The 11,595-nt window shown below is 43.6% G+C and overlaps 1 protein-coding gene across 2 annotated transcripts in view; it reads left to right on the top strand.

The window, feature by feature from the left end:
* Positions 1 to 10,885, top strand: part of FLT3 (fms related receptor tyrosine kinase 3) — a 76,268-nt gene extending 65,383 nt beyond the window's left edge. The window contains exons 20-24 of one of the 2 annotated variants that reach the window (XM_027116609.1): positions 1,293 to 1,415; positions 3,257 to 3,368; positions 3,686 to 3,785; positions 4,251 to 4,356; positions 9,953 to 10,885. In XM_027116609.1, the coding sequence (XP_026972410.1) occupies positions 1,293 to 1,415; positions 3,257 to 3,368; positions 3,686 to 3,785; positions 4,251 to 4,356; positions 9,953 to 10,075 (564 nt within the window). In that variant the 3' untranslated portion in view covers positions 10,076 to 10,885. The remainder of the gene's footprint in view (positions 1 to 1,292; positions 1,416 to 3,256; positions 3,369 to 3,685; positions 3,786 to 4,250; positions 4,357 to 9,952) is intronic. The other variant, XM_027116610.1, reaches the window with a different exon arrangement.
* The last annotated feature ends 710 nt before the right edge of the window (positions 10,886 to 11,595 follow it).

Below are 11,595 nucleotides of genomic sequence, written 5' to 3' on the forward strand. Positions count from 1 at the left end.
TTGGACTTGGCCACGTCTGCACCGGGGCCACAGATACCGAAGCACCTGGGACCGAAGAGAAAGAGCTGCCGTCTTTACTTTTCTTTTCCACAGTTGGGCGTCCTCGTCCTTGCTCAACAGTGAAAAGAATCACTGTCTCAGAATCCTTCCCCACCCCAGTCCCCGGGCACTTTCCTCTCCTCGTGTTCCCTGCCGGCTATTGGAGTGTGTCTCCTCTCTCACCTCTGCGTCTACAGTAGCACTGACACCAGTTTCTTTACAGACATTGAAGGCATCTGCCTCGGCGGTCCAGCCCGGTTGCTGCCTGTTGTTAAGTAAATTCTCAAACTACTCACGATTGGAGGTCAAGGGCCACTGCCTTTTCTCCCCCTGGGCTTGTGATAATAAGAATGTTTTGAAGTATATCTGGTTTCTTGGAACTCCCTCCCATTTTCCCTTTAGGCCATCCCCGTTCTCTAATTGTGTTAAGCGGGGCCACTCTTCATTGCGGTGTGCGGTGTGCGGGCTTCTCATTGTAGTGGCTTCTCATTGTGGAGCACGGGCTCTAGGGCGCACGGGCTTCAGTAGTTGTGGCCCACGGGCTCAGTAGCTGTGGCTCACAGGCTCTAGAGCACAGGCTCAGTAGTTGTGGCACACAGGCTTAGTTGTTCCGCGGCATGTGGGATCTTCCCGGACCAGGGCTCGAACCCATGTCCCCTGCATTGGCAGGCAGATTCTTAACCACTGAGCCACCAGGGAAATCCCTGTTTCTTTTAAAATCTTCCTCCGTGGAGTTAATTTTCTTGCCAAACCACTCGAATTAAAGTCACGTCATCTCTCAATTCAGGAACTCTTTCTAATTCCACCTTAGTCAACCTTCCCAAACTTCTAGTACTTTCCCTCTTTTTTTGATATTATGCCATTTTATTGCCAAAGGTATTTTCCCATCAGAAAAGACACTGTCTCCACCCCACAGAAGAGTGCTCTGAAAACCCCGTTAGAGGCCCTGCTGCTGTGTCTCTTATTTATAGCAAGATATGCAGCTTGCTAGGGTTGACCTGCTTTCTCAGAACCCGGCCCCTTTGGCCTCTGGGAATGTTCCCTAAGCAGCACCAACGGCTGAAGCATTGTTCACGCGCTTAGTTACACATCGTGATGATTGCTCAGGGCCCAGTAAAGATAAGACACCTCGAGGAACGAGGAACGACGGTTCTGTCATCTGTAACTCCTACTGAACTTGAAATGAGAAGAAAGATTGTACTCTGTGATAATAGACATCACGGTAAATAACACTCCCAGTTTGTTCCTTCTAGTGTGTTCACAGAGACCTGGCAGCCAGGAATGTCCTTGTGACCCACGGGAAGGTGGTGAAGATCGGTGATTTTGGACTGGCTCGGGACATCATGAGCGATTCCAACTACGTGATCAGAGGCAATGTAAGGCTGCTTCTTCTCACGTAGTTTTATCCTGTTATTTTGTGTTTTTGTCATCACTAATCTAAACATCTGCACTCACTGTAGTGCATTTGTGATTTATGTTAACCTCAGAAAACTTCCTCCCAGCAGTTTGCTTTCTTGTGCTTCAAAGGTTTTTCTGCAGCTTCACGGAAATATTCCATCTGTAATAAAAGTGGAGCAAAATAGCATCACACCTAGCAATTAGGGGGCTTTGAGTGCAATCCACATCTTAAAAAAAAATCTCATTACTTAAAACTCATTTCAGTTCCTTCATCTATAAAGTGACTATTGAGTTATGCTTTCATTATGGGAATAGGTAATTGTTACAAGACAGCATTTTAAAAATACAACATGTAAATTAAATATTAAATATACATTTTAAAAAGGCACAGTATTTAAATCAAATGTTAGTTAATGAATATTTGTCATCCTCTTACTGTCACACAGGGAGACCTAAAACATCACTGAATCTACTTGTTAAAAAAACCTAAGGACACATGTGTCACTTATAAGAGAACTACTAAAAATACTAGATGATAAGATTGTGTATAGTTGGAAGGGTATGGTTTTTGAGAATTACATTGCCTGGATTTAAGCCCCTGTTCTTTCTGGCTGTTCATTTTTGTGATTTCTCTCTGCTTTATTGCCCCTACTTGTGAAGTAATAATAATAACAGATGCTGGTATTGTGCTTACCACGTGCTAAGTGCTATTCTAAGTGCTTGACGTGTATTGACTCATTTGGTCCTCAAAGTACCCATTTGTGGCTGAGGAAACTGAGGCACAGAAAAGTCACTTGCTCGTGATTACACAGCACATGGGTTAGAACATGCATGGTCTGAGCCCCACGTCTGTGCACGAGCGTGATGATACAGCATTTCCCATGAGGAGTATTCACTTACCGCAGAGCGTTTATGGGAATAAACCAACCAAACTCCGTTGTCCAATACATGTTGCAAATCAGATTAAACTGTGTTCCCGCTAGAATCAGACACACAGCTGATTTTGGATCTGCACTTCCCTCATTGTAGCTGCAGTCTTAAATAGGATGAACTAATAATGGCTATGAAGTTTCTACCCTACTAGCTGGTGGTTTCTTAAGCAGGAAAGGGAATTCCATTGGGAACCACAATTAATCCCTTTAATTCATCAGATTAACCAGACTAGCCTGCTTGATTCTCCCAGCTCATCCTTTTGAATAGGGTTTAAAACAGGGTATCTTTCTTGAGCTTTGATTTTACTTGGCAGATTAAATGTGCACCGTTAAGGGCTCTCAATCCCTGAAAAAGAAAATACTACAAGATGCTCAGCCCCAGGAACCTCTCCGTCCCCGTCCCCGTGTCTTGATTCTAACCTGAGGCTGTACTAATTCAAAACTCCCCTTTCACGCTACTGAGAATTACTAAAACCACAGAAACCCGCCTGGTGTCATTTCTGGAAGCGATGACGTAATGCTCCTCCCATCACATTCTTGTGGATGGCATTTCCACTAAAATTCTTCCGAGAAATGCCTTAACAAAGTACTCCACTCACCTCTGGGGCAGTGCCTGGCTGCAGCAGGAAGCCAGTGTCTACTGTGAAACTTACCAATGCCAAGTGCAAGCTTGAGTTTTAAAGAAATAAAGTTTGTTTGTTTAAGGCCACTATGTTACAATATTAATTTGAAAGTGAAAGAAAGCCCACTTGAGGAATACGATTTTCTCAAGGAAGCGTTAAATGTGGCCTTAGGGAGAGGATGAAAGTCATCACCTAGCTAACGAGAAAAGAAGGAATGCTTGTGCTGGAAAATTCACCATTGATCTCCGCTTGGGTTTGACACAGGCCCGTCTGCCTGTGAAGTGGATGGCTCCTGAAAGCTTGTTTGAGGGAATCTACACAATTAAGAGCGATGTCTGGTCATACGGAATATTACTCTGGGAAATATTCTCGCTTGGTAAGACTTGCAGTTCCCTGAGCCCCGGGCTTCTGCACTGTGCCCCCTCTGCACTCCTCCCCCGCTCCTAAGTCAAAGGGTGGAAGAAATGCCATGACCCAGAGCCCGCCTAGTCTTACTTCTGTTGCAGCCTGAGCCCCTTTCTTTTCACGTGCTGGTGTCCGTTGGTCTGTCCTGCCTGCCAGAACGTGGCTTCTCCTGCCCAGCACCCCACAGTGCTGGCCCAGGGAGCCACGATCCATCGTGTTTGCCAAATGAGTGACTAATAAACAACTGAAGGGTGAGTGGGTGGTTATAGGCCCTCTTGCTTTTCTCAGGTGTCAATCCTTACCCCGGGATTCCAGCTGATGCTAACTTCTACAAACTCATCCAGAGTGGATTTAAAATGGATCAGCCATTCTATGCCACGGAAGAAATGTAAGTGTAAGTCAGACCGTAAAGCGGCTGACATCGGAAATTTACAGCCTGTTTAGCTCCAGACCCATGAGAAAAAATGTAAAACTCTTTAGTATGAAGTTCCCATGATTCCTCTTAAGAAAAGGAAAGCAAAGCAAAGCAAAGAAAGGAAAAGAAAAGGAAAGGAAAGAAAACTCTTCCTTTTGGTTTCGGGGATTTCTGAACATAACTGAATGTTTTCTGGGTTTCAGCTCCTTTACTTGAGGGACCCTTCTCCTGAATTCCGGTCCACACTGTATTTGTCAAAATGCATCATCTAATTTGTCCTTTCTCATATGAGTTCAAAATCTAAGCTAGTCCTTGCCTCAGGACGAACATGCCATAAACAACTATCTCCACAGCAATAAATGGGGCTTCGTTAAGTGGAAAGTGACCCATTTTGCTTCATTCAGATTTCCTATCTTGCTTCTTCTGTTGTCTTCACAGATACTTCATAATGCAATCCTGCTGGGCTTTTGACTCAAGGAAACGGCCATCCTTTCCTAACCTGACTTCATTTTTAGGATGTCAGCTGGCAGATGCGGAAGAAGCGGTAGGTAGCAGCACAGCATCTTATAAAGTATCATTAGGAAGGAAAGAACTCTGTAACTCAGAACACTCATTGCTGATTTCCTAAGTGCCAAAGGTACCAAGTTGCCTTCCTCATCACAACTGGTCTAGGTTGCTCTTTAAAAGTTGTATGGGGTCAAACTCATAATCCTAAGCTCAGAACAAAGGGCCACCCATCCTTCAATATAATTAGATTAAGAAAAGCATTCAGAAAAGTAAAGCTGCTCTTGTCCTGAAAAAAAAAAAAAAAGTTGTATGGGGTTAGATATACTTACGGATAAGTGTTTTTAGGGGGAAAGTAAAAAAGAAAAACTTTTCCTGAAGATTTTAGCCAATTGATTAAGAAATTAAATGCTTTTAAGTGACCAGTGCAGAGGACCAAACAAATAAATAAAACGTAATCCCTGACCTCCAGAAGCCACTGACTTTACCTAATTCAGCATGAAGGTTTTGTGTGGAATAATCATACAACTCAATCATGTAATAGAGTGGAAAGAGCATCGACCTGGAGTCCTGAGAGCTTAATACCAGCACTGGGCCTTAGTTTTCTTACCTGTAAAATGGGTTGCTAAGCTAGATGACCTTTGAGCTTTGGGAACTGGGAATTACTTTGCTGATTCTCACCCTTAACAGTACCGCCTGATGTAGTTAGAGAAGTCATCCCCTAGACCAAATGAACAAAGGAACCTGGAACTCCCAATACCTCGGTTCAAATCTTGGCTCCGTTGTTTGCTTCTGATATGAGTTAATTAAGTCACTTAATCTTTGGGGGAGGGGTGGTCTCAGTTTCCTTATCTGAAATTTGGGATTAACAAATCTTTGTGGATTTGTAAGGAGTAAATAAGGTGATGTATGTGAAAAGACTTAGCACATGGGGAACACTTAGCAGGTGATAAATGTTAGTTAAATATGAATCTGAGTCTTTAAATGGATCTTCCGTCCTCTTTTTCTACATTATGAGGAGTCCATTTTCAATTCTGTAGTCTTTCCAGAGACCTGTGAGGATGGTACGTGTCTTCTCCTCCTGTTATGATTTTGTTTTTAATCACATATGGAAATTCGGTATTGTCGGGGAATTAGGACAAAAAGGAGAGATGGAAAGCCCCCAGGGGACTCACGGGCTACAGAGCAGATGACTTGTAAACAGTTAAGGACACTAAAATAAACCGAAAGCAGAGTTTTAGAGAAAAACAAGTAATGAGTAGTTTTTACTTGTTGGGCATTTGGGTGCGGCTCCGCGGCGGTGTTATTTGAGCTGAGCCATGAAGACTGAGTAGCTTTTGGCTGCTCTCTGGGGGATGGGGGTTAGCAGGGTGCTCCAGGCTGGGTGAGTAATATAAATAAAGGTTCAGAGCTGAGAAAGTAGAATGGAAAATAATGGGTTGTAACTAAAGTATAGGGTGAGTGGGGGCATGTGGAGGAAAACAAGACTGCAGAGCTGGTGTGACCAGCATGGAGGGTCCACGGCTGCTGAGGTGCCCTTGGCTTTGTTCAGGACGACCTTGATCTGGCCAGAGTTCCCCTCTCACGTCCCCACACCCACAGGACGTCCCAACCCGCTTCCCTCTGTTCGAGGGGCCTCAGAGGTATCAGGGATGGCTGAATTGCAAGAACCCCGTGGATGAGGATTCAGCTGAGGGCATCCGTGCTCCAGGACCATCCTCCACGTTTTCCCCAGTCTCCTCCACTCCCTGGCCCTCGCGATAGAAGGTTCCTTTCCCTCCGAGTATCAAAGGCGCTGAGAGCAAGCTGAAACACCTTTAGCTAAGTTAGAGGATGGGACCCCTTGGGTGAGATGAGCACCCCAGGAGGAGCCCCTTGCTCCTGCAGGTGCTGTGGGCTCAGTCCAGAAGCCTGGGAAGCAGACACTGGGATTCAGTCCCCACTTGCCGCTTGGCTGGCCACCTTCGAGACAGGCACATCCTGCACCTCGATGCCAGGCAGCTCCGCCCACAGTGGGCAGGCCCCTGCCCCTCCGTCTCTTCTCTTCACATCTCCTAACACGTCATGTCCGGTCTCTTGGGTGGGAAAACAGGCCGGCATTCCTGGCGCAATCTTTCCTTGCACCCACGTGAATGGTGTTTGTAGAATCTCTGTCTCGGCTTCATCACAGACCAGGAAGGAAGATGGCTCTTGGAGAACAAGTGAGACGGGGAGGGAAACACATCTAGAAATTTCAGGTTATCACTTTAGATCTAACCCAACCCTGATGGTACGGAGTGAGAGCAGGGAGCTCACTGAATAACATGCTAAGGCATTATTCAGACACTGATGAACCAATGAGATTTTTAGAATGGACAGACGTGCTTCAATATCTGTCTTTGATAAAGACCCAGATCACTGTGGATGGTGACGGATGTTAACTAGATTCTTGGGGTGATTCTTTTGCAATCGATACATATGTGAGTCACTGTGATGTACGCTTGAAACTAATTTCAAGTGTAACAACATGTCGATTATACCTCGATCATTAAAAAAAGAGCCTGATCAAATAGTTTCCCCTTTCCAAATTCTCCCCTAACTTCCGATTTCAGGTTCCTTCTTCTGAATCCCCTAACACTTTGTCTCTCCCTCTCCATGAAACTCAAGTCATGCTGTGTGACAGTTTTGCTTTGTGGGTCTGTCTGCCTCATCACTAGATGTGATCCGTGAGGGCTGGGATGACGTGCTCTCGTCTTTACATCACCTGATGTCACCCCATTGTCCGGAGACAGTAACTGGCTATTAAATAAATGAATGAATGTCAACGTGGGAGTAGGTTAGTGACCACATCTGTTTTGTTCGCCGTGGTATACGCAGCTGTGGCATCGTGCTTAGTTCTCTCAGCTGTAAAATGTGTTGCTGAGCTACATGATCTTAGGGGGTACTAAGCAAATAGTTCTGGATGGAGGGAAGGAAAGGATGCATAAAAGTACGTTCAGGAAAACAAAGGCAAAAGAGCGGAAGTAAGGACACCAGTTAGGGTAGTTCCCTGGCGGTCCAGGGGTCAGGAGTCAGCACTTTCACTACCAGGGCCTGGGTTTCATCACTGGTTGGGAAACTGGGATCCTGTGTGCCTCGGACGGCAACAGCAACAGAAACAAAGAAGGACACCGGTTAGGAGGTGACTGCAGCCGGAGAGGTGAGCAGACGGGGTGAAGGGATGATGAAGTGGCAGTGGTATGAGGGAGGGACAGGCATGACTTCTGCTTCCAGAAAGGCCCCTGAACTCACGCCATCTCTCTTCTCCTATCAGCCCCTATAAATTATGGGAAATATATACATTTTAAAGATAGTACTGGGGCTTCCCTGGTGGTGCAGTGGTTAAGAATCCACCTGCCAATGCAGGGGACACGGGGTCAAGCCCTTGTCCCAGAAGATCCCACATGCCGCGGAGCAGCTAAGCCCGTGCGCTACAACTACCGAGTCTGCGCTCTAGAGCCTGCGAGCCACAACTACTGAGCCCGCGAGCCACAACTACTGAGCCCGCGAGCCACAACTACTGAAGCCCGCACGCCCTAGAGTCCATGCTCTGCAACAAGAGAAGCCACCGCAGTGAGAAGCCCACGCACTGCAGCAAAGAGTAGCCCCCGCTCTCTGCAATTAGAGAAAGCCTGTGTGCAGCAACAAAGACCCAACGCAGCCAAAAATAAATAAATTTATTTTAAAAAAAAAAAGATAGAACTGAGGCCATAATGGCCTCTGAAAGCAAGAAGGAGATCTTTGTGGACCAGAAATTATGGAAAATCCCCGAGAAAATGAAAGCAGTTAAGACTGAAGAGGGAAAACCCAAAACAGAGGCTTCTTTGAAAAAACAAGGCAAAGTGCTTTCCTAAAAGGGTGGGAGAGGTATAGATTCTGCAGGAGCTCTGTGGTGAGAGCAGCCACACTGTTAAATAAATACAAGAGTAAAATGGGTGTTAAATATGTAAGTATAACCACTGGTGAAGGAGAAATACAATACATAATCTCAGATTCAGCAGAGAAGAAAAAAGGGACCCTAGAAAGCATGATCAACCTAACAAAATGGAAAAGAGAGAAACAAAAAGAATTCATGACAATAGAAAAGACAAAATGGCAAGGATTATTAAGCTCATTTAAGAAAGAGAATTTCGGGCTTCCCTGGTGGCACAGTGGTTAAGAATCTGCCTGCCAATGCAGGGTACACGGGTTTGAGCTCTGGTCCGGGAAGATCCCACATGCTGCGGAGCAACTAAGCCCCTGTGCCACAACTACTGAGCCTGTACTCTAGAGCCTGCGAGCCACAACTACTGAGCCCACATGTCACAACTACTGAAGCCCACGTGCCTAGAGCCCATGCTCCGCAACAAGAGAAACCACTGTAATGAGAAGCCCGAGCACCGCAAGGAAGAGTAGCCCCCCCTCGCAGCAACTAGAGAAAGCCCGCGTGCAGCAACAAAGACTGAACGCAGCCAAAAATAAATAAATAAAATTTAAAAAAAAAAAGAAAGAGAATTTCAAAAGTGGGTATGAACCATCTTCCACATCTCGGGCCCTGGAGCCCTGGTAAGGCTCTGGAGAAGAGCGTTCCCGGACCCAGAAGATAGGAGTAGGAATGAGTAAACCCTTCTGCAGGGTAGGCTGCTGATGTGACTCACAATTCAAAAGTGCGTCCTCTCTGGTCCAGCAATTCCACTTCCCTCATTTATTCCAAAGAGAGACAAGGTCATGTGTGCACTTTTCAGTTTATGTGATACAACCAACCCATCAACAGTTTAACTATGGTACATCAGTACTGTGGAACCCTAGGCTGCCGTTAAAAAATGGGACATGCCCGTGTGTAGTAAATAGTGAAAAGATGTAACACATGTAACATATGAGCAACATATTTGTAATTCAAAACAAGGTTCTACAACAGAACCTACAGTCCAAGCCTCCTGTGTGTGTGAACAGCAAGCTAGCTATAATGGTGGCTTCAGTTTTTTTATATATATATATCTTTCTATATTGCTTATTTTATCTATATGAATGTGTATTAACTCTATAATGAAACAAAAAAGTAGAGCTGTTTTCATTTTGGACAAAAATTTTTCAAGTCACTAAACTCCCAAGTGAAAACCCAAGAAATCAATTCTCTGTATTTACTGCGTAAAGAACAGATCTTTTTTGTGGACTTTCTCTGAGTTTCTTAAAATTTATTTTATTGAAGTATAGTTGATTTACAATGTTGGGTTCGTTTCTGCTGTATAGCAAAGTGATTCGGGTATACATATCTATACATTCTCCTCCATGATGGTTTATCACAGGATATGGAATACAGTCCCCTGTGCTGTACAGTAGGGCCTTGTTGTTTATGCATTCTCTATATAAATGGCCTTTCTCCTTTATGGTTTTTCTGCATGGCCTCAGGATTTCTAGATTGAGATTTTACGTCTAAAAGAAGAAACAATAAGGAAATGAAATATTTGACTATGACTTGACTTCTCCATTAATAAAAGGATGAAATTTGCTTTGTCAATTCATTTGTAGAATATCCTCTAAGATCTATGCATAAGAAAAGTAACAATTGTCATGTAGGCATGTGACACGTAAGTCTTCATCAGATGGTAATGAGTGTCCTGTCTCTTTCCCACATGCAGATGTATCAGAACATGGATGGCCATGTTTCGGAACGTCCTTCTGTTTACCAAAACAGGCGACCTTTCAGCAGAGAGGTGGACTCAGGGCTACCCTCTCCACGGGCTCACATTGACGATTCCTAGAGAAACAATTTAGTCTTTAAGGACATCATCCCCCCCGCCTACCTTAAACAGGCTGTAGATTACCAAAACAAGATTAATTTCATCACTAAATGAAAATATATTCTCAACTGCTGCTTTGCTGGACTTTTCTCTAGAAGCGCTCTGTATTTACTCTTGTTTCCAAAGGGACTTTTGTAAAATCCAGTCATTCTTTGCACAAGGCAAGAAGAGCTGATAATTAACTTTATCGGAGCATCTACCTACATCCACAGGCCTTCCCAGTCTGGCTTGAGTGAAAATTGTGTACCTGAAGTATAGTATATTCTTGTAAATACAGAAGACAAAAGCATTTTGCTAAGGAGAAGCTAATATGATTTTTTAAATCTATGTTTTAAAATAATATGTAACTTTTTCAGCTATTTAGTGATATATTTTATGAATGGAAATAAAATTTCTACTATAGAAATGTTCGTTATGGAATTGTTCCCATGGTAGATTTAGGGTGAGACTTAACTGGAGTCGTGAACCTACTGAAACCATGTCAGATGTTTTGTTTGTGCCTGTGTGTATTCCTCCTATGGTGATGGCTAATTCCTCTGTCATATTTTTGAAAGGCTCCATGACTCCTGCCCCCAGACTGTGTGAAGAACAGCCGATGTTCATGAGCTTTACAAAAAAAAGGTGTCATACACTGTGTAGACTTCCAGAGCCTACTTTCATTAAAAAAAAAAAAAAAAAACAACCAACCAACATTATACTAAGATTCACTCATGATATTACACGGAGCTGTGAATATACAATTACTACTATTTATTCATTTTCACATGATATTTGAAGTTTTAGGGGTTGGATGGTGTAATGGGTTCACAGGCGTTCCTCACTGTATTATTATTTTTTTTAAATTAATTAATTTTTTGGCCGTGCCGTGAGGCATGTGGGATCTTAGTTCCCCGACCAGGGATCGAACCCGTGCCCCCTGTATCAGAAGCACGGAGTCTTAACCACTGGACCACCAGGGAAGTCCCCTCATGGTATTATACTTAATAACATAATTTTTGTACGTACCAAATATATTTAAAAGGCAATATTTTCTTAGGAGAGATGGCATTTATTTTATTTTTAAAATTTATTTTATTGAAGTATAGTTGATTTACAATGTTGTGTTAATTTCTGCTGTACAGCGAAGTGATTCAGTTATATGTACGCATTCTTTTTTATATTCTTTTCCATTATGGTTTGTCACAGGATATTGAATATAGTTCCCTGTGCTCTACAGTAGGACCTTGTTGTTTATCCATTCTCTACATAATGGTTTGCATCTGCTAATCCCAAAGTCCCAATCCAAGGAAGGATGGCATTTGAAAGCCTCTCAGGGGACCAGGTAGGGAGGGAAGGATTGGGTGTTTCAGATTAGCAGATGCAAACTATTATGTAGAGAATGGATAAATAATAAGGTCCTACTGTATAGCACAGGGAACTATATTCAATATCCTGTGATAAACCATAATGGAAAGGAATATGAAAAAGAGTGTATATATATA

Source organism: Aethalodelphis obliquidens, unplaced genomic scaffold (genome assembly GCF_003676395.1).
Source record: "Aethalodelphis obliquidens isolate GAN/ISIS:26980383/991018 unplaced genomic scaffold, ASM367639v1 scaffold16, whole genome shotgun sequence".
Classification (NCBI taxonomy): Eukaryota; Metazoa; Chordata; class Mammalia; order Artiodactyla; family Delphinidae; genus Aethalodelphis; species Aethalodelphis obliquidens.